General features: G+C 32.6%; 3 protein-coding genes and 2 long non-coding RNA genes across 12 annotated transcripts in view; 2 read left to right on the top strand and 3 right to left on the bottom strand.

Annotated features, from left to right (window-relative positions):
• The first annotated feature begins 1,358 nt into the window (after window positions 1-1,358).
• LOC116414630 (uncharacterized) overlaps window positions 1,359-22,835 on the top strand; it is a 30,248-nt gene continuing 8,771 nt past the window's right edge. Inside the window, exons 1-4 of one of the 6 annotated variants that reach the window (XM_086915528.1) lie at window positions 2,403-2,551; window positions 9,430-9,600; window positions 21,004-21,197; window positions 22,238-22,332. In XM_086915528.1, coding sequence (XP_086771654.1) covers window positions 2,533-2,551; window positions 9,430-9,600; window positions 21,004-21,152 — 339 coding nt within the window. In that variant the 5' untranslated portion in view covers window positions 2,403-2,532 and the 3' untranslated portion in view covers window positions 21,153-21,197; window positions 22,238-22,332. Of the gene's footprint in view, window positions 2,552-8,784; window positions 9,186-9,429; window positions 9,601-12,793; window positions 13,179-21,003; window positions 21,198-21,237; window positions 21,500-22,237; window positions 22,333-22,835 lie in introns of those variants that run through there. The other 5 variants (XM_086915527.1, XM_086915531.1, XM_086915529.1 and 2 more) reach the window with 5 other exon arrangements.
• On the bottom strand, window positions 2,846-8,740 carry LOC100868581 (B9 domain-containing protein 1). Of its 2 annotated transcripts, none has more exons than XM_086915526.1 (5): window positions 8,000-8,261; window positions 7,778-7,889; window positions 6,904-7,012; window positions 5,762-5,880; window positions 2,846-3,020 (listed from the first exon to the last, which is right to left on the bottom strand). In XM_086915526.1, the coding sequence occupies exons 1-5, from the start codon at window positions 8,123-8,125 to the stop codon at window positions 2,986-2,988; spliced, it is 501 nt and encodes a 166-aa protein (XP_086771652.1). In that variant the 5' UTR covers window positions 8,126-8,261; the 3' UTR covers window positions 2,846-2,985. The 2 variants fall into 2 exon arrangements, with proteins under 2 accessions (XP_086771652.1, XP_003695052.2); XM_003695004.4 differs by lacking the exon at window positions 2,846-3,020 and adding an exon at window positions 4,332-4,656 and having other exon boundaries at window positions 8,000-8,740.
• Window positions 9,319-10,016, bottom strand: LOC147656388 (uncharacterized). Its single transcript, XR_015294534.1, has 2 exons — window positions 9,728-10,016; window positions 9,319-9,588 (listed from the first exon to the last, which is right to left on the bottom strand). It is a non-coding gene; the product is annotated as an uncharacterized LOC147656388 (long non-coding RNA).
• On the bottom strand, window positions 10,299-18,318 carry LOC100867660 (aconitate hydratase, mitochondrial). 2 transcript variants are annotated; one of them, XM_003694998.4, is made up of 9 exons: window positions 17,709-18,318; window positions 16,133-16,287; window positions 15,884-16,050; window positions 14,620-15,375; window positions 14,083-14,285; window positions 13,346-13,634; window positions 12,204-12,477; window positions 11,732-12,080; window positions 10,299-11,240 (listed from the first exon to the last, which is right to left on the bottom strand). In XM_003694998.4, exons 1-9 carry the CDS (start codon window positions 17,739-17,741, stop codon window positions 11,100-11,102), a joined length of 2,367 nt encoding a protein of 788 aa, XP_003695046.1. In that variant the 5' UTR covers window positions 17,742-18,318; the 3' UTR covers window positions 10,299-11,099. The 2 variants fall into 2 exon arrangements, with proteins under 2 accessions (XP_003695046.1, XP_086771651.1); XM_086915525.1 differs by lacking the exon at window positions 17,709-18,318 and adding an exon at window positions 16,620-16,741.
• LOC147656387 (uncharacterized) lies at window positions 18,268-19,212 on the top strand. The gene is made up of 2 exons (XR_015294535.1): window positions 18,268-18,488; window positions 18,578-19,212. It is a non-coding gene; the product is annotated as an uncharacterized LOC147656387 (long non-coding RNA).

Genomic DNA, 22,835 nt, shown 5'->3' with positions numbered 1-22,835 from the left:
TTTATTTTCATTCTTTTTAATCTATTTCCATTATAAATATTTATTATTTATTAGAATATTTTTCTTATAAAATTGAATTATCTTTCAAATATCTCTTTTTGATCATTATTCTGGTCAAATTAAATATTATTTGCCTTCTAAAATTATTAAAATTTTTATATAGAATCATTTTTCTTAAAATGTAGCTATAACAAAAATCCAGTAATCAAAAGTAAAAGCAATTATCGTATTATATTAAGATTGTAAAATAATTATACTTAATTAACGTAAAAAAAATTATTCTATATTTCTGAAATTCATTTTTTGTAACGATGCTCGTATAAAATTTATTATCGTTAATAACTTTTTAGTAACTTTGAAATAACTCTCGATTGAATTTATGATACATCAGGATATACTTGTTATGTCTACAGTTCACCATCGTAAATTTTCTGTTCCAATAATTCGATAAAATGAATTGAGAGAATGCAAGATATAGATATTTGTTCTAATTCTGCACAATTCTGTCTTTTATTATATTACAAAAATATTAATAAAAATTAAATTTCTTTTATATAATAGAACTTAAACAGTATCGACAAATTATTCGAAATGCAACAGACACTTAAAAATAATCATTTTCATTGATCTTATGAATTTTTTTTATAATTAATAATTTACTTCTCAACAAATAATTCTCATCATAACTTTTTTACAGCCTCTAAAGAAAAAATATCCCACGAAAAAATTTCTCTCGTTATAATGTTTAACTTTCCAGATAATACTTATACATAACACTTTTACAAACTTTTCCCTGAAAAACTCTTCTCTTTTTTTTTATAGAATATAGATATTTAACCGCTCTATTTTCTATTTCATTACTCATCCTCCGTGTAAATTGTCGACCGAAACAATGGAACAAGATATCTGAAACTCGATGAAAAAGTTTCGTGCTAAAATGATCAACCAGCAATTTTTTCCCTCGAATTACTTTAAATTATTGCATTTTGAGACGAGTTTCGTATCTCGATGTTTGCTTTCGTCCCTCTATAACACGCTCCATGAATTTATATTAAATCCATCGTGCATAAAGAAAATTGCAAAACGCAACATTGCTTTCGATTCACTTATCACGAACAGTGCATAATGTCTTGTACACGAGAGCGAAGCTCATAGGTAGTTTACGCTTCGCCAGCCTCAAAGGTGATTGCTCGCTCTTCTAGAAAGCAATAAATGAAAGGTAAAAGGCGCGAGTGTCACGAGCGAGGCTTCGAATCGTTGGATTTAATTCGCTCACGGTCCCCGCTTTTCCATTCGTCTCGATCGGATTTAGTTCCGTAGTTAAGTGGGTCGTTTGGTAAGTCGTTGAACAGTATGATATATTTGACGAGAGTAAGTCGTATGTTTTAAGTGGTCTTAACACGGGCAAGGTATATGGAGTAGAATTCTAATGCATTTTCATGTCTCGTGTCTAGGGAGTTTCTATTTTGATATCGTTTCGAGTGTTTAATGTATCGGTTCGATATAATAATTTAAAGTTGGAATATTGGTAATGGACTCGAAATGAAATTTTAACGTGAAATTGTAAATCGCGTATGTAGATTGTTTTTATTATTTTATAATATCAGATTATTGATGTATGTCATTTTCAATGTGATGCAATTTTTAATTATTAATAATAAAAATAATATAATAATTTAATAAAATAATAAAATTTATATTTACATGTTTGTGGAATGTAATATTTGAATATTTAAAATTTATTTAAATTATTATTTTGTTTTTATAAAATTAAAAAAGACAAAATGTAATTTTTAATATTATAAAATATTGGTAAATCATTAGAATAAATTTTTCATAAAATTAATAATATCATAAATTATTATATTGAATTAATCGATGTAATAATTAATCGATATTAATAATAAAAATATAAATTATTTAAATTACAGATAAATTATTTATAATATTATAAATTATTAAATTAACGATATTATAAGTTATAATATTATATAAATTTGAAATATTTTGTTTTCGCGCAAAGTTATCGACACAACGCGTGACTTTGCCCGCCGAGCCACGCTCGACTGGTGGGGGGGACTCAGTTTCGTTTCGACTTTCGTACGGCGTAGACATGTCGCAATTACGCGCGATCGATTTCATACATTATTTAAAATCGTACACGTGTTTTTTAAGTATTTAAAGTGTGCACATTGTATTCGCGAGTGTTTAAAGTACGTTCGTGTTGCATTCGTGTTCGCATTTCGACTTTTGTACGGCGTAAATATGTCGCAATTACACGCGATCAATTTCGTACAGTATTTAAAATCGTACAGGTGTTTTTTAAGTATTTAAAGTATACACATTGTATCCGCGATTGTTTAAAGTACATATATTGCATTCACGAGTTAGTTTTGAAGTACGTATATTGTATTCGCGAGTGTTTAAAGTGCGTTTATTGTATTCGCGAGTGTGTTAGAATACGCGCGTTTTATTTGTGAGCGTCGATACGTTTCGTCATTGCAATGGAGGATCGAAAAGGTAGTAAATTGCATGGTGTTATCTACGAACGGTAAGTCACATTTTGATACATGTTGATTTATTTTTTTTTAAGTATTACATAAAGAAGATAATTATTTCAATAGTTGTATATACAATAATATTCATTTTTTATTTGATTTTGTTATATTCTTTTTTTTTTTTTGGTAATGATATACAATATTTCATAAAATATATTAATGCAATCTTGTCATCAATTGTATATATTTTTGCTTTTTCAATCTAGTTTAGGCTTGTTATACATCGCGAATGTTTCATAAACTTTAAAAAACATTGTTATGAATATATTTGTTTTCTTGAGTGTTTTTCTGAGTTTTCTTACGCGATAATTACGCAACTCATTTCAAAGAGATCAGACTTTCTTCAGGCGGTGCTCGTTAATTTGCATTTTATGTCGGTATTTACTTTCTGTGTTTCCATTGCTTCATTAGGATTATTAAGTCCTTTTTAATCGTGATAAACATAACAAACGCGTCTGATTTCTGTAAAAAAATTTCGCAAAGTAGAAATGTATATTGTTATCTGAAATATTTCTTTTTTTTTGCTGTTTGAAAAATTTTCTTGCTGTTTTTAAGATTAAAAAAGAGAAATAATATAATTTCTTTTTCTCTCTTTTTTTTTTTTTTTTTTTAATAATTCTTTCACCTATAAATAAAAACCTTTTAGAAATATATGAATCTGATAAATAAATTTGTACGTCATATTATTTTATTATTGAATTATTTTATATTAAAAATTTCAATCATAAATGAAACATGTTCATATCCTATATGGCATATTTTATCTAATTGTATATGCACATACTACGAAATTACCGAAAGGATTGAATCAGAGAGAATGGAAATATAAAATAATTTATTGAAATAATAATTCGTAGAATTTTAGAAACGAGCACGGTTATATAGACAAATAAATTAAAAGAAATTAAAGGATAAGTTAAAAGAATAAAGTTTATATAAGCCTTTCGTCTTTCAGGATAGAATTTTTTAAAGAAAAATTTCTTTTTTAAATTTCATTTCCTTCCTTGCATTTTTTTCTACCATAGTATCATCGTGTTAAATTTTGAAAACATTACCGATAATCGAAAGATTCACAAATTATTTTCTCCATTATCGAAAAGTTATAAAAGTTTTTTATCAAATTCTTGTCTCTTATTTTCAGACTTAAAATAAATTTCATTTTTTCAAGAACTTATATATTTAAAACTTCACAGAAAGAAAATACATATGAAGAGAAATTTAAATTTTTGTCGAATCCAAATAGAAAAAAAATTATTATAGTTACTTTTTGTTTTATCCCGATATCTCCGAATTGCAAGAGTTTATAGTACGTTTAAGATAATGGAGAAGTTATGAATGAATCTTTCGTTTATTCCTGCATACATTCTTCCAGAAATAAACCAGAAACTCGTATCTATTAATCAGCTTATCTAAAGTTTGGGATAGGTTAGTGAGTGAGATGCGAACAAGAAATCAGAGTATTGCAATAAGGACGAAGATAATAAAAATTATTAAAAAATATCTTTCTCTTACATTTTTTCTCTACATCTTTCTTAATCTCCATTTAACCGTATCGCTTTCTTATCATCATTTTACGCGACGATATTATCTCGGCAACCGGAAGTCGTATTAAGATAAATCGAAATCGGGTTTTAAAGAGTACGATTCCGTTTTTTTTAACGATCTTTCATCCATCGATCCGATTATCATCATCATCTTTAAAATTATAACAAGTTCAAGTTTTTCGTAATTTTATTACTTTTTCCTCTCGAATTATAAAATAAATTACGTACGTTTATTTCTAATAATATTAAAGCTATTTTATTAATGTAGAAAAAGTACGCATCGACACAAAAATCTATACATCTAACGCTAACATTTAACTTGTACGAACGATTGATTTTAAATTGGCAGTGAACGATGTAAATTTTCTTTCGTCTCCCCTTCTATCACCCTTCTCCTTCGAATAGAAGGAAGTGCCGTAATCATTCGATTCAAGCCAAGGAAATATCTCGTTACTTTTTTTGATGATCGCCATTGTTGTATCCCAACTTGAAGAAATCTTTCAGCACTACGTTGAACGTTACGGTAACAATACCCTCCACTCTCATGCGCGTGACTGCAATTATAAAACGAGTTATTAAACTCGGGTGGCAAAACATCAGGTGCGCGTAGCTTCTCGGCCATGGTTTATGGCGTCTGGGAGTCGTGAAAAATAAACCGTGTTTCCGAGGCGCAAGTGCTTCCATTCAAACCACTTTATTCCGCGTTACACTTTCGGAATCGCGAAAATCGTAAATTTCGCTCGCGACGATTTCTCATAAAACTCTCCCGATCTAATTAAAAAATGGATTTTTCTTGGAATTATTCTCTTATTTTATTATTTTATTTGTTGTTATTATTATTATTATTTCTTTTTAATTATGACACCTTTGAATTTAATTACGTCACGATATAGGGTGGGTCTTGATGGTTTTATATATTCACGGAGGTGGTGATTTGAAATATATTTTTCACGAAGATAAGAATTGTTAATAAATTGTCGCGCGTGGAAATTCGAGATTCGATTTATAATGCTCGAAATATTTATCTCCATCGTCTGAATTCTGTTTTTACCAAATTTTACGAAACTTTTTTAGAAAAACGTATATAAAATACGAAAGCCACCCAACCAAATTTCTCCAAAAAAGAAACATCCCTTTTATCCTTCGAACCTTCAGTATTTACGAAACCAAGCATTTACTTGCAAAAAAAAAATATATATATATCAGAAATACGATCAAAATTCGATAAAATCGAAAGAGAATTCTTTGCAGCGCCAACGAGACTCGCGTAAAAAAAAAAAAAAGAAAGAAAAAACTTACCACCGTCCAAAAAACGGAATAACCCCGGGGCAAAAATTCTCATCGATACAATGCCGAAGGAGACAAGCCCACGTTCGACATTTTCAAAGAGGAAAAACAGTGCATGGCCGAATCTTGGTAACAATTGATATCAGCAAAGTTAGACGTATCGATTAACTCGCGTCACAGATTCGACACCAAAGAGAGAGAGAGAGAGAGAGAGAGAGAGAAGGGCAGTTTAATTCCTTCCTGTCCGCGACGTATATCGATTTAATACTCTGAATCTTTGCAAATTCAATTAATTTAACGTCAGTGGGGATAGCCATCGGGATGAGATCTGGAAAGTGGAAACTGAAAGTGAAACTCGAAATATTGCCTTACGTTCTCTACCACCACCAGTGGCCAATATCGTTGGATCAATTAATTCTGGCCTTCTTCCGGTTAACCAGGCTGCGAAACGTTGCAACATCGATGAAGATTCTGGCACGTAGACGGATACCCTGCAAGAATTTCATCGTTGTTTTCATCGATGCTCGCCATTGACTAGAAGGGTTGGACTACAGCTAATTAAGCCTTGGCGGTGGTGGTTCGATGTTTGCCAGGTGGCCCGAGATTGCTCGAGATACGACGTAATAATTATGCGAATAATTAGGTGGGTTTCATTCTGGTAAATAGTTCGGGGTGTTCGAATGGATATAGATATTCGAGGGGGCGTCTCGAAATTTGATGGGAAGATTTCGAAGTGAATATAATGAATGGGAATATAATTTCGAGAATTTGGAATATGTTTGTTTTCTGAGAGTAAGCTTCTGGATTGTGTTATTTGCGGTTTTAGGTATTTAGGGGAGATTTATTTTTGTTCTTGCGCGAACGATGATTGTAGAGAAGATGAATCGTGGCTTTTTTTTCTTTTTTTTTCTTTTTTTGTTTTCTATAGGATCGTGGCGTTATAGTTGGACGCGATCATCGATTCGCTTTATTTAAGACTGTTTTTATTTGGTCTTGGAATTAGGTTCTACTTTACTTTTCAATTTTTCCATCTTCTTATTTTCGATAAAAAATATTTCAACAATTCAATCGTGGAAAATTTTAGTTTATTTTCATCGTGGAATCGTTAATCGAAAGTTCCTGCTTAACTTAAATAAAAGAAAAATAATAATAAAAATTGAAAGAATTTCAAATTTGATTCTACGATTCATTCCTACGAACTATTATTTTCGTAGAACTGGATAAATTTAGGAAATAATTAAACATGCATGCCTTCTTGACAATATCACATTAAATAATTCAAACGTGACTAAATTATTTATTTCAAGATAGTTTCTCTATCTTGATTTAGCTACGAAATATTATAAAAGTTAGAAAATCAGCAGGAATGTGCATCGTGGTCATTGATGATAATTTTCATTTATCTCTTAGATTGAAGTATCGTTAATTGATATGACCGAGGTGTGGCAATAAGTAATAATAACATGGTGTTAAATTGCACTGTGAAATAATAAAGACTGGTTATAATCTAATACCTTTTCTCATGGTGACCTATTTTCAGCGGCAAATGACACACTCCATATCCTCTGATGACGTCGTGGCCAAAGACATCCAACCCATAAACAGACAATATTAATTGGGGCCCTAGAATTTCATATAGAGAATAAATAAATGATTTTTACGCTTTATTTTTCCAGTTTTATTAAAAGAATTTTTCAATATTATTAGGATTTTTTTTCATTCCAAGTATTTTCATTCATAGTATTCTCATTCGTGTTTAATTAGAGTTGACAGCATAGCGTGGATGGCTTAGAAGATAAAAAAAAATTGACATGACGTTTTCAAATATTTTACGTCGCATTTCAAGTTCATAATTTTCAGTATAAATTGAATTATAAAGAATGGAAGGAAGAGATATGGCAAAATTTCTTTTTTTCTTTTTAATTATTTATAACAATTGATTTTCTTCCTTCTTTCCCCATTCTGATTTCTAATTTCTAATATATTGATCGAATTGTTTATAAAATTGTTAAAAAATAATGAATTTTATTTTACTTTAGATTTACTTGTAATTTTAATTTTACGCATCTTTGCGTATCTTCTCTGCATTCTTCAATTATAACAATTCATGAATATGAATGCAGCCTAATTTCGTTCACCAAACTAATTAATTAAACGAGAGAATTTATAATATTTTATTGCAAATTTCAACGGGACAAATCCTCGAATACGTAAACTGTGCAACAACAAAAATGTGAACAAATAACATTACGTCGAATCGAAATTTAATACCAAAGCTTTACCACAAATATAAAACAAATATAAAAGAAAAATCTACAGTTTTGAAAAAATAGAATCGCGCGCGACCAAGCGTGCGAAAACGTTCAAACAAATCAAGCATCGACTCACATCCATACGGATTAGTACTCTTGAACGTGACTTCCAGCGGGAAATTCCAAACTGCCAGATTTCGCGGGTCATCGCTGCACTTGCATATCTGTGTCAAACCCTCCTCGATACCCTGATGGAAATTTGCACAAGTCAGTGGCCGATCGACGGCTTAAAATCCCCTTTGGAATCACGTCGACGTCGATGTGACGTCGTGTCAAATGACTAAACAAAATAACTCACCGCGACCACGCTCCATTCCGGGCCAAAGTGAAATCCGTATTTGCAGTAGGCGTTGTCGATGTCGTAAAATTCCGCGTATTCGATGGATCCTGTGATCGAGAGAAAAAATTCACCCTCGATTGACATGACGAGTATTATTAGCGACGAGGATCGATTTATTATTTAACCGAGTTTGTATTGTATTTAATTTATTTAATTTATTTTTTTAATCACTTCGAATCCCTTGAATTATCGTTTTTCGATATCCACGATATATTATTCATTCGAGGAATAAAGATCATGGAATAAGTATATCCGTGATTATTTTAATTATTTTAATTATTTTCTTTCTTCCTTTTTTATCTCAGAAAAATTACTTCACTGCACTGTTAAATATTTCACAATATTTCGTTTCACATTTTATTTTATTTTGCATTCACTATATTTCTTTTACTTAAGGAACGTTTTTTAGATTAACTTAGATCTACGATATTTTTCTCGTTACGTTAATAGATTCACGATGTTTATTTCGGATTCACTGTATTCATTATCACCGTAAATAATGTGGATCAGCGATATTTTTTTACTTCGCGATAGCTTTTAATTTTTTCTTTTTTTTTTTTTTTCAAAGCTACGATATTTTTAGAAAATTTCTAGGAAATGGAAGTTGGATTAAATCTAATTTCTTTCGAACAGTGCGATAACCTTTGAATGGAAAAGAGATTAACAATAGGTTTATTTATGCTGATGGACGTTTTGTGTACGGTTAGGCGAATTGGTCGTCCTGGTAACGAAGCATGCGCCTCGATTTTGTGTAACATGTGGTTCATTTTAACGGTGAGAAGATGCAGATAACATGGAATATTCTCTTTTAGTTTCAGTCAGGAAAGCGTCAGTCATGTTATCTAATATAACAGCTTGCATTATTCAGCTAAACTCTATGTTGACGCGATATTAAATATTTGGAGGAATTGAGTAGAAGCGTGAATCGAGGATGGAAAGATAATTTCTAAGTGTGCAATCTCGTTTAACTTGACGAATGAAATTTAACATCGTGGAAAATACGGAAAATGAAAGACAGACGACACATGAATCGATATAATGATTAAAAAGAGGATTTTTTAATTAAAGAATTACGTTTAAGGAATAAGAAATCATATTAGAATAATAGAAAATTAAATACGTAAAAGCAACTCTACTTTCAAAAGTGGAATAATTTTTCTTTCAATAATAAAAAATTATACAAGTTGAATTTTTATAAAATATTTAGATTTTATTATTAACTATTAAATATTTGTGAAATCTAAATAATTTTATAATAGTAAAATAATTATGCTGTATTGATTGTGATATAAAGTTTTTATTGCTTATTATTTTTTTTTTTCGATATAAATTTTGTATTCATTTGAATATTTTCATAATCAATTTTAATTCATAATTCATAATTACAGACGTTCCAGGCTTTGTCATAATCACGGTGCATGCTTGGATATCTGATTATCATCGATCGATCGTCAGAGGAAAAAACATTGATGTCATAGATCATACGTTGCTATTAAATAATCCTTCGCCAGTTTTAACATGGATCTTCTTGGATTTATCTTCATCTTCTATAAAAAGAGGTAAGTCGTTTTTTATTTAATATTTTAATTCATACGGAAATTAAACGATTGTTTACATTGATTTCGAGGTTAGATGAATTTATTGGACACAGTGATTTATTTAGAGTTTTAAAAAATTGTTTAATACCTATCTTTTATTTTAGTTTTTTCAAAAATTCTATTCAATATTTTGTGATATAATAATTAAATTCAAATTATTTTAAACGATGTTTGGATGTCTCTGATATCTATTCTTCTTTTTTTTTTTTTATTCGTTTTAAGAAATATGTTTTTGATAATTAAAACTTAGGCAATCATTATTTTAAAATATTTTGTTGAAAATTAACATAATATTAAATTAAAATTTCATTCGTTGTGCTTCAATTACAATTATGATTTTATAATTCTTTTTGAAAAAAATAGTTTTTCTCTTTATCAGCAAATGATAATAACAAGAAAAATTATTTATTATTTTTATAAAAATTCGTCAAATAAGTATTTGAAGAAATTATAGTTCAAAAAAAGAATATCTTTCCTGTAATCAAAAATCAAAGAAAAAAAATATATTTCTACTTCAATTTTTCCAAAATCAAAGACACCATTGAAATTATATGAAACGAAGAATACATCGAATGAAAATGATAAAATATTTTCTTCATCGATCATAGGCACGAAAATAGGCACGTTCGATATTGTATAAAATAAACGAAACAATATTATTCGCTGTCCAGAAAAATTGTTTATTTCTTTCTGATGCAATAACAACGAATCTTACATTCGATTGTATCAGTCGTATCTAGAAAATAGTATAATCATGACATGTTCTACACTGCGAACGATACATAGTATGTACAGAAGATTCTATCGAACTAGAACGAAATTCATGCCCGATAAGAAGATATGCAATCTCGACATGCCATCGTCGGGGCTGTACACGATTTAAAAATGAACACACAACGACACGTGCGAGTTGTATTGTCTTCCTTATCGACAGATGGAAATTTCCTATTGCGTTTTGTACGAAACACAAAATATCTCAACGCGTGATTTTCAACGGTGATACAAGTGCGTAACAATGTCTAAAGAAGGATACGATCCATTCTTTTCTAAGATAAACTGACGTCAACTAGAAAATTAGCTAGATTATTCTTCGTGTTTCGATTTTTCCACTCAGGCTCGGTTCATCACGGTTGTTGTTTTCTTCCATTCGTTATCTTACGACGAATATTACGAATTTATTGAGGTATTGGTTAACTCACACCAGTATCTGGCATGACTGCACGTTCTTTCCTTCTCTTCTTTCTCTTCGTTTTTAAGTAACTTATTCATCGATCGCCATATCGATCGAAGCGACGATCGAAGCGCCCTCATCTTGACGAATATTTTACGTAAATCTAACTGGAAGATTGGTGTGTTATACTGTATCCATTCTTAGCATCGATATCGATAAACACACAATTAACTACGAGATCGTGCACGTTTTCTCGAAAATGTGAAATTTCTTCGATGAACGAACGCGATTACTGTCCACTGGCGATCTCCTTCATACGGTTTAGAGCTGAACCTGCCTTGAACCAGGAAATTTGTTGCTCGTTTAACGTGTGATTTAACGTGATTTTGTCCACTTTGCCATCCTTGTGTTTGATTTCTGCTTGAACGGGCTGTAAGAGAAAAAATTAGGATTAGACTCGACTTGTTGAACGACGATATTAACGTGTTAGGACAAAATAGAACCTTTTGAGTGGAAATTTGGTTGTTAGCCAAGATTTTTTTTTATTCTAGAAAGGATATGGATAAAAATTGTTACATAGGAATTAAGGATTGCCTCATATCCTTGAATACTTGAATAGAATGATAGCTATATTAACGTTAGATATTTTTAATGTTTCTTAATCGACTATATACGGATGACAAATTTAAATTCAAATATATCGTGTTGTATATTATAGTGGAAAAATTAAAAAACTAAAAATAAACAATAAATTGAATAATAATCGAGGATAAACATAAAGGATGTTTCATACGAGAAATTTATACGAAAAGAATGAATAGAAATTATGAATAATGATTAAATCATTGCGATATATAAGAAAATCTAAGTGGGCTTATTTTCATCGCGAGAAAGATAATCGAATCATTAATAAAAACGTACTTTTCCAGGCGCCAAATCCTTTAATCCAAGAAGGCTGATCTTATCAGTAGGTTGAATCTTATCGTAATCACTAGCATTGGCAAAGGTGAGAGGCAACAATCCTTGTTTCTTCAAATTGGTCTCGTGGATACGGGCAAAACTCTTAACGATAATGGCACGACCACCTAAGTGTCTCGGTTCCAAAGCTGCGTGTTCTCGGGACGAACCTTCACCATAGTTTTCGTCACCAATTGCTACCCATTTGACGCCATTTTTCTTGTAATGTCTGGCAACGTCCGGAACTTTACCCCACTCACCAGTAAGCTGGTTCTTTATTTTGTTCATTTCACCATTTTCCGAATTCACAGCTCTATAAAATTTATCGAAATATATTTAAATTAGATTAATTGAACGTGAAAGAAAGGTTCCTCTGTTTCGTTAAATTCGTGAAATATATATGTATTATATAAATCTTCAATCTTCAAAAATTTACCCAATGAACATATTGTTCGAAATATTGTCCAAGTGGCCACGATATTTCAGCCATGGGCCAGCAGCCGAGATGTGATCGGTGGTACATTTCCCTTTGACTTTGATTAAAACGGTCAAATCGGTGAGATCTTTGCCGTTCCATTTGTCGAATGGTTCTAATAATTGCAATCTCTCGCTCTTCGGGTTCACGTCGACTTTGACACTGCTGCCATCTGCTGGAGGAGCGTCATAGGTATCCTGGCCAGGGTCAAAACCCCGGTTTGGAAGTTCATCACCTGGAATAGTACGATTTTATTGAAAAATTTTTTACATTTTTCTCCACAGTTACAGTAAATTACGATTTTTAAACCATTTTCGAATTAATCTTTTATCATCTCAATTTAAATATTAAAATTAAATTTGAATATTGTTTCAAAACATTTTTCTTCTTTCGTTATTAAATAATCAAAATTAAATAAGTACATTTCCAAGAAAAATAACGTTCGAAGATTGCTACTATATAAAAAATATAATTGTGAAATATTTCATATATTCATTATATAAACGAGTTTCGTTCGAAAAACACACTTATCATCGAAATAATTGTTTCAGGCAAAGATACGGAAGAACTTTGTTCTTTCCATAAAAAAATAAATAAATAGATTCACGAATATTTTATCAATCTCTCGCTGCCTGTCCATGAAATCTATCTCGCAGAGTGAAATAATTAAACTACACTGTCTTCTCTCATCGTCAAATTGAATTAAATAATTTCAAAAACAAAAATTATATCAAATATTTCGTAATCTGATTCGATCCTCGTTAAATAAATAGTAAAATTAAATATAAACGTTGTAAATAAGCAACGTTTCATTCAATATCAAAATCATATGCAGATATCTCATTACGAAGCAAACAGCGCAGGTTGTGATTCATATTTAATCTGCAGACTAATAAAAAAAAAAAATCAAGTATGAATTAATAAAAGTCCATTTAATTAATCCTTAATTATTCTTGATAATGGATTAATTCATTACTTAGATATTCACGTAAGTGATTCAAGTTCAAGATAATTAGACCATTGTTTGACATTTCGTTCGCACGATAAACAGTGGAATATTTGTAATAAAATAATTCACGAATATGCGAATACGTCGTATTTACCGAACGGATCTTTAAGAAGGAATTCCTTTCCATCCTTGGCCTTGAGCTTATCGGTGACCGGATTAAAGTCCAATCGGCCAGCGAGCGAAAGAGCAGTGACGAGTTCAGGGCTGGTGACGAAAGCGTGTGTCGCGGGATTGGCATCGTTTCGACCTGTGAAATTACGATTGTACGAAGTGACGATCGTGTTCTTATCACCCTTCTTGATGTCTTTACGATCCCATTGACCGATGCAAGGCCCACAAGCGTTCGCCAACACGGTGCCTCCGAATTCTCGAAGAATCTCGGCCTAAATTAAACGAAAGAATCTTAAATTAACTTCCTTAAATGGATATTTTTAAAATAATTTTATCGTATTGATATATCGCTTCACTCTTAAAATTTTGCATTATTGAAAAATAATTAATAATCTCTTGCTTTTAATATCTCCCCTCCCCAATAGATTTTTCATATTCTTTTTTTAAACCTTGCTAAATTTTAAAACGTATCTTAATTGTTCTGAATCGATCTCATTGTCATCCCCCAGTGATCCCCCGATCACGAGAATCGACAAGTCACTATTTTTTCCCTTTCCCATTGTCAAAATACATCGAAGCCAAAATAAGAATTGGCGTGGGTCGCGTAACTTGTTGTTAAGTGACATGTACCAATGTCTGGCACGGGTTCAAAGTAAGTGTGCAACTGTTCCATCCAATCCTTATACCAAAGAATCGTTCTAGAAATATACGTATACTTACTATTCCATCACGTTCGATCGTGGCACGAATTTGTTCCGAACCTGGCGTGACATTGAACGCCGATTTCGCTTTTAATCCATTCTCGATGGCTTGCTTAGCGATATTAGCGCAACGACCCATGTCCTCGTAAGAGCTGTTCGTGCAAGACCCGATCAGACCGACCTTGATCTCGTTAGGCCAGCCATTCTTCTTGGCAGTTTCACCTGGTTGGAATTAGCGCAAACAATGAGTTTAGTTTTTCTTTCTTTCTTTCTTCGATTCCTTCGTGAATTTAAGAACGCTTCTCTTCGAATCAATGATAAATTAATCTCGTGTAACAAAATTTATATACTGGGAAAATTTTTATCAACTTCCACTTTAGAAGTTATTTTATAACGAAGAACGAAGAATCAATTGATATTACAAGAGGATCCATTCTTTTTCAAAAACTTTCAATCTAAACTGTAATCCAAATAATTTTGAATTTATAAAATTCAAGTTAACGAAGAGAATAACTTCACTCGGAAAATTCCATTCAATCGACGCTCGATCACTCACCCAATTTGGAAATGGGATGAGCGAGATCGGGCGTGAATGGTCCGTTCACGTGTGGCTCCAACGTAGAAAGATCGAGCTCGATGATCTGATCGTATTTAGCGTTAGCGTCGGCAGTGAGAAGGCTCTTCCTGTGCAGATCGGCCGCGTTTGCGATCTCGGCTCGTCCCGTGGCCCTCAAATAATCCTGCATACGAAAGTTGTAAGGGAAGATGGAGGTTGTGGCGCCTATCTCGGCGCCCATGTTGCAAATGGTCGCCATCCCGGTGCAACTTATACTCTCGACACCGGGCCCAAAGTATTCCACGATGGCTCCAGTTCCTCCTTTCACCGTCAGGATACCGGCCACCTTGAGAATGATGTCCTTGGGACTCGTCCACCCTTTCAGGGCCCCGGTCAGCTTCACACCGATCACTTTGGGGCATTTCAACTCCCACGGTATGTTGGCCATCACGTCTACGGCGTCAGCGCCACCTACACCGATGCAGAGACAGCCCAAACCTCCGCCATTCGGCGTGTGGGAGTCGGTGCCGATCATCAGCAGACCTGGAAATGCGTAATTCTCGAGGATGATTTGATGGATGATACCGGAACCAGGGTTCCAGAAACCGACGCCGTACTTGGCACCGGCCGTCTTCAGAAAATTATAGACTTCCTTGTTGATGTCCTTGGCGCGTTTCAAATCTTGCTCGCCACCCACTTGGGCCTCGATCAAGTGGTCGCAGTGGATCGTCGAGGGTACGGCGACTCTTGGCAGTCCTGTAAGTAAGAGAATTTAGAATTTTCAGTAAAATATTGAATATATTTTGCGTGGTGTTATGCGTGACAGGGTGTGCAACTTTGTTATTTTTATCAGCTGATGACTTTTCAAAGTACAACGTACAAAGGAAGATTCATTTTTTATTTAGAGCAGAAGGATATTTATATCTTTGATCCACAATCGTTGATGAAAATTTTCTTAATATCTTATAATTATTAATTCTGATAAGGTTCTGTTGCTACGTGCTAAAAAAGAAAATATTGTAGGAAGATAACAACCGATCGTGTTATTTATCTGTTGTTAAGTGGAAGTTAAAAATAAATATAAAACAGTGTAAAATATAACAGCATATATAAAAACAGAGCGATAGAAAAATCGCAGAAAATATTTCATATTGCACTTGAATTGCCATTCAACTGTCTTTGATATTGGAATAATCGTATTGCTATAGCATGTTATTTTATAAATGTATATTAGAATTACGAATATTTTTCATATTTTTCATACCGGAGCTGATAAATTGCAGCATGGCCATCTGAGCAGTGGCATCCTGCATAGCCACTCGATCTGGCCGCAGTCTGAGATAAGTGGTTCCACGTTGAATTTCCTGCTTGTCGGGCTCATCGAGATGAGAATATAAAACTTTTTCGGACAACGTCAGTGGCCGGTTCAATCTGCAACGATTTTATCACGCGTTCGATTAAGAAATCAAGAGTAAATAAAATACCTTAGACAGAGAGGATGAATTATACTCGCCTCTTTCTCACTACTTTTAATTTCTCCTCCAACTTGTCGTAAGGGAGATAACTAGTCGAATCGAATTTGGACATTGCCACCTTTTGGGCGGCAAAACTCAAGGCGCTCGCGCTGAAACATCTTTGCTGGATGTCTGTCACGAATATCGCGAGTTTCTGAAAAAGAAAAAAAAATAATTAACCTTAACCAATATGATATCTTATAATATTTGTATCTTTCAATCGAAAGTAAAAATTGAACTTTAAAATTTTCATAAGTCAACTTTAAAATGAACATATTTCAAGAGAAAAGAGAAATTATATTTATAAACGTTAAATTAATCGATTAAATTTTACAAATAATTTAAGACGATATAAATTTAAACTCGTTGATCGTAATGTACACAATTTTCGATATGTTTCACACCGACGCGTGCACAATCAGATTTTTTTGTCAATATCAACTTCGCAGATAACACAAGTCGAACACATTCGTAAATAAACCTAACCAGAAATTTATATTTAGTCAGATCGTCGCATTTCGATTTATATTTCGCATTCAGTGTGACGGAATGTTGTGTGACTAGAAATTTGACGATAACTGAATAACTAATGGCTAGAGCTATGTTTTACTACGTGTCTATTAGCTTGTTACGTATAAGTGTATGTATACGTAACGTAATAGTTGCGAATACATATATATTCATTATACATACAATGTCAGTTACGTAATTCTTTTATCCACATAGACAAAGATTTTTTCCATCGTGATCCTGAAAATTCTGCGACGAAAAAACTAATATCTCGAAAAAGAAGCAATAAAAAAACGTTTATTTTTCTTATTATCTTGTTTACACGTTTTTATCACACGACGAATTATCGAAACTTGCCGTGAAAATAAGAAGATCAAATTACCGAACGATGCATATTTTCCATTCATCTTTACCCGCCATGCACGCCAGACACTCCTGCGCAATGGCCGCGCACCTAACCTCCAATTCTCTCAAAAATATACCCAATATATGAACAGCAACGTCGAAACAGATTATGTAACGCGTCGTATATCTTTCAAATCGTCCCATTCCTCACGATCATATGTGCACAATTATCACCGCGTCGCAATTATTCTTAAAGAGTAGCCGAACTCCTCCAGAACCGCCATTATTTTAAAATAACATAATCGATCGTTTATCGAAAAAACGTCGCAATTCTCAACTCGATAAAAACTCCTCGTGATCCCTCGTCAAATTCTGTTCGAACGTGTCAGAACAAAAAGATGTAACACGATATTTGTTAATTGAGATAACAAAGGAGGAACAAAGTGGTGTAGATAACGAGTCTTAATTACACGAGTCGTCTGGTCACTGGAGATTATTAATCTTTTGGAGTTGTTAATTAAATCAAATTAAAAATGTATTATTATCGTTATTCCAATTAATGATCGACCAATCCACCATTTAAACATGACACGATCGACCTTGATAACGGGGTCAAGCGGTCAAAATTGTGAATGGATCGTAGAATGTTATTTATTTATTTATTTTTTTTTTCTCAACTTATCGATATCGTTTTATATGGAGAAGTTATATGAAGCATACCTGATCCCGAAGGATTCGGGTGCAATACGACATTATGATGGAAGAAGATTCAGCCTCCCGATGACGTTGCGACTCGCGAAACGAGGTTTATAGGTGGAGGGAAGCGCAGGCGTGTGACAAAGAGGAGCGAAAAGTCGTGTCTCGTCTCGTGGCAGTCCTTCTCAAACCGGCCACTAGAGAACTGAGTGAAATTCTGCTTGGCTTTCTCGTGTCAATGCTGCGGGGCCACGCATGCGCCCCTTTCTATATTTGAATACGAATTTTCTGAGAACGACTGGCTGGCGCCTTCACTATATAGTTACGTTTCACAGACGTTTCATGACACTTTCGAGCAGCCAATCGGAGTTTTAGTTGATCGTAACAGCTGTTCATTCAGCTCTTCACGGCGCAGATGCCGTTGGAGTACAGTTTGGTCAATTCAAATTCGTTGTACGCACGTAAATTTATCGGAAAGAGAGAGAGAGAAAGAGAGTTAGAATTGGATAAATTTTGTCGAGGCGCAGAAAAAATAATGAAACGAGGAGCGTTGAGATTTTACTTTGATTTCGAAATTTGTAAAGGATAGAATTGTGATGATAATTTTTGAGAAAAATAAATATTACGATTATATGCATAATATTCAAATGAAATTTTATTTGTAATTGGAAATGAATTGGATCTAAGTCGCAAAAGTGTTCGTGGTTACGATTAAAAATAATCGACGATTGTATATGAAAGTTTCAATAGAATCAATGCAATATAGAAGAATTTATTGGGTCAATCATTTTAAATTGATCTATAGTATGTCTATATCTATATATAAATCATTTGTAAATTGTAACGATTGTTTTCGATCTTTCTTTAACACTGATCGTCCTTCTTTTTTTTAGCGAAGTTTTATTGATCAAAATGTACTATAGTCAAGTTTAAATAGCAGCGCAGCGAGTGTTATTAAATGGAACTAATCATTCAAAGAATTTCCTACAGAGGGCAACCAAGTCTCTATTAATCGATTGTTTGCCGACCAAACTCTAAGATAGATTTCGATACGTGGGAAATTTAAAATTGATTTCGCTTCGATATTTTAATATAATTTTAAATCTATTAAATTTTTCAATTAATTTATATATAATAAAATAAGAAAAATATACGGGATAAATCAAGATGAGAATGATAAAATGAGATATGAATTAAATTTAAATATAAATTTTACAAGAAAGATTGCTTTGATTGATCTATTAATAATTTATGAAAATAAATAATAAAAAATCTTATGTAATAATAAGCTTTAAGAATAAGTTTAATGGAACCAACATTGTTTCAACATTCTTGCTACCTAATTCTTGCTCCAATCAACGTTATTTTTACTTGCAACGTCATATCAGTTTACGAGTGTTTTCGATGTCAACAATTATTACAACATATCCATCAGACAAATGCATTTGTACTTGAACATTGTACCATGTATATCGAAATATCTTATGAAGAATATAAAATCATACAATTCTGACATAGTTAAATGTTATATTATGCGTTAAATGATTTCAAAACAATAATAATCAGTTTCATCATCATAAAAACGTGACACGCGCTTGGAAAATACACAAAGATAATAATTCATGCTCCAGATTACTTTTATCTATCGATATAATTTCGTTGCCGTCGCAACGAAATTCTAGTTCAGAATTGAAAGGTAATAATTCGAGGAAAATTTTTAATGAACAGACCAGAAATTTTTAATGGATAACGCAATTTCATAAGCGTATTCCTAAAAAAAAAAATACTAAGCTTTAATAATTAAACTCTTTTATAGAAAATTAATTCTTGATGCAGAACATAGTGATTCATAAATAAACACACTCAGAAGTAACTACACATTAAGATAAAACTTATAAATAGATAGAAGAAACTGGTTTCTACGAGAATTGCAAAAATTCATCGTAAACGAATTTTATTCTCTACATTGTCAACAATTCCTTTTTCCCACAAAATTTATTTTCTAAACATTTGAATGAACATCATTATCAAGTCCATAAAAATTTTACTGTTAAAATTAAAACAAATTTTCAAGTAAATCGAATCTATCACCTTCAACTGCTAATAGAACGAAATGAATAATTTAATATTAAGTGACTCCAAATATTATTTCATATTATATAATTATATAACATAATTAATAATAAAACATAACATAACGTATTAATTATTCTGAAACTTTTAATTCGTATCTCGAATATATCTTCACCAATCCAAATGAATATCGCACAAATCGTTCGTTATCGTAAAAATATACTTCGAAAATCAAAAATATACAGTGGATCGATCGATTAAATCGGTTTATTAAAAGGAAAAAGAAATCATAATTCTCGTAATCCGCATAATATTCTCGATGATATCAAATACGTCTCGTCCAATCTAGTCGATCACAACGACAATAGCGATCGAAAAATCAGGGCACTTTTGCCTTCACTTTTGCATGGCCACGCCACGTTTACTCTCTCCAACCCGAATCTGGAGGAAGGAACAAAAAACGAAAGTGGTCGCAGGAATAGGCTTTTGCAAGTCGTCACCATGGAATTTGCGTGTGTCGATCGAGTTGATAAATCTCGTTCTTCGCCCCTTGATGACGATCTTAAGATCTCGACCATATATATCCGAGCGACGATAATGCGATTACGAGGGATCCATACGAGTTTTTTCGCCTTGATGGCCGATTGAAAACGTTCCCTTGTTGTCGAGTTTGAGATATCGAGATGGATCTCGATTTCGAACGTTTGTCTGCCAGAAAATTTGGGCAGAATCGATTTGAACAGGTAATTCGATGCTTGGATCGATGCTCGATGTGTTGAAATAAATATATGGATGATATGGAGAGATCGTTCGAAAGTTTCTTTATTGTTTTCGAGTGACAACTCGGCTGAGTATATGGATGCAATTGTAACGTGGACGCATCGAACGTAATTGTAAGATTTTGCAAAGGAATTTAAACGAATTTTTGTATTCAAGGTCACGTCGTAATGTTACACGTTGCATTTCGAGTTGGCTTCGACGATTACGTTATCGTGATAAAGAAGAATATAGTCTCCCATTTAAAAAGAAATTTCAATGAAATCTGGAAATGGCATTGGGAGAAAAATCCTTATATCGTTCGTCTTTGAGAGGAAATAAATGTTTTTCCTTAATTGCTCGAATATTCGAGGTTGAAAAGGACAACCAACGTCCATTTTTGGGAAATGAGGGCAGACACGTGGGATAAACTTTATCAGAAACTGGTAATTAAAACTAGTTTCAGAAGCTAGAGTTAATTGTTCCACAGATCGTTCCTCTTCCGAGATACCGTGGATGAATCATCGAGAGGCTGGCCGAGAAAAAAAATCGTCGACTTTGGCAAGAAGAATTGAGAAAATTCAGAAAGATATATTACGAAGGTGTTTAGTTGTTCGTGAAATTTTTCTTACAATATAGAAGAAAAAGAAAAAGAAAAGAAGAATTGAACGATTTCTAAGATAAGTAAAGTATAAATTAATTCTTAACTAATTGTTAATTTTAGACGACTCTTCACCTGTCGAGGAAGAGACTATTATTAAAATTCTGCAAAGTTTGATCATCGATTACTTCTATCTCGCTACGTCAAGTACGTTATAAAATCAGGTGACGTTTCCATTGTTACGGTAATTGTTCGACGGTAATCTTCCATTACACAGGGTGATCTAAATATCCATCCCACGAACAGTGTGATCGTGTTGTATTAAAGATGAGATGTGTAACACTTTTCTACGAATGCGTAGGAACAATAAATAATTCGCTTCTAAGTAGTGTGAAGTCGATAATCTGTAATACGATGATCAACTCGTAACAACTCGTAATGCAAAATCTGAAACCTTGATATTTCGAAACACGATTGTCAATGCATCGGTATGCGCACGAATCCCTTTAATCTTTTGCAGTCAGACTTTATTGTTAGAAGAATAATAGAAACTTTTGAAATTATATAGAAGCGAGTAATAATATGCAATTTAAATAATAAATTCCATACACACGCACACACACACACACACATATATATATATAATTGTCGTATATTTCATTAAAACTTGGATATAAATTTTATGAAGAACATTTTGTAAAAAAAGAAATTAGATATAATTCCTTATTCTTATTAGGATGATTGATAAATTAATCATTGGTGAATTTCTTTAGAAGATATCTCTGTATATAAAAATCCTCGACGAAAAGAAGTAACACTTTTGAGTCACTTTTTGGTGGTGTATTAAATATTATTGGAATCCAACTTGATAAGAGTTAAGACTGTAAATGGCGAAATGATACTATATTTTTCAATTTCAATCGGTTGGAAACTGATTGGCGAACGATAGTCTCTCTTATGCAAAAGTGTTAAACTCGTTATCGTGAAACGGATGATCGAGAGAGCCGAATAAAATTGATTCACTGGCGCGCGATCGCGTAGGGTTAAGAGGGTATTATAACAAGATTATGCGAACAGGAGAGAAGGTTGAATGGGTCCTTGACATGATTAACTCTTGTTGTAGGTGGACCATGTTTCGACACGGCTCGCGTTGATCCTGCCCTCCGTTGTTCCACGGACAGGATCCTTTCGTTTCCATTCCGTGGCGAACAAATTTTCTGGCAAACAAATTAGTCAATTTACGATGTAACACACTTTCGATCTTGGTCTCGTTACACGATGCGTAAGCATGTATGTCTCACGATAGTTTCAGCTCGTTTTTTTCGAGATTGAAACACTCCTGAGATCGCATAATTTTTTTTTCCTTTCCTTTTTTTTAGCGAGGATAATAATACAGTGCCATTTTTTGTGAAATATTCGCGTAACATTGTTGTAACACACGAATACGATCGAAGTCGTAATAATTTTTAAATTGAATGGAACTTGATTATTTTTCCTCTTTCTTTTTTTTTTTTTTTTTTTTTTCATTTAGTTAGCGGAGTGATATATTTTTTACTGGAATACTTAAAATTGTTAAGCTTGTGTATATAAAGATATAAATCGGACAATCGAAGGCACAATTTTCGAGGCGAGCAAGGCCTCGTTTCTCCTCTCTTTCTTGATTCCGTTCCTTTTTCTCAATTTTTTTCGAAAGAATACGAACGATATCATCTGGTTTATCG

Source organism: Apis florea, unplaced genomic scaffold (genome assembly GCF_048593485.1).
Source record: "Apis florea isolate Af1SG1 unplaced genomic scaffold, ASM4859348v1 contig_3791_pilon, whole genome shotgun sequence".
Classification (NCBI taxonomy): domain Eukaryota; kingdom Metazoa; phylum Arthropoda; class Insecta; order Hymenoptera; family Apidae; genus Apis; species Apis florea.
This window is presented reverse-complemented; position numbering and strand designations above follow the sequence as displayed.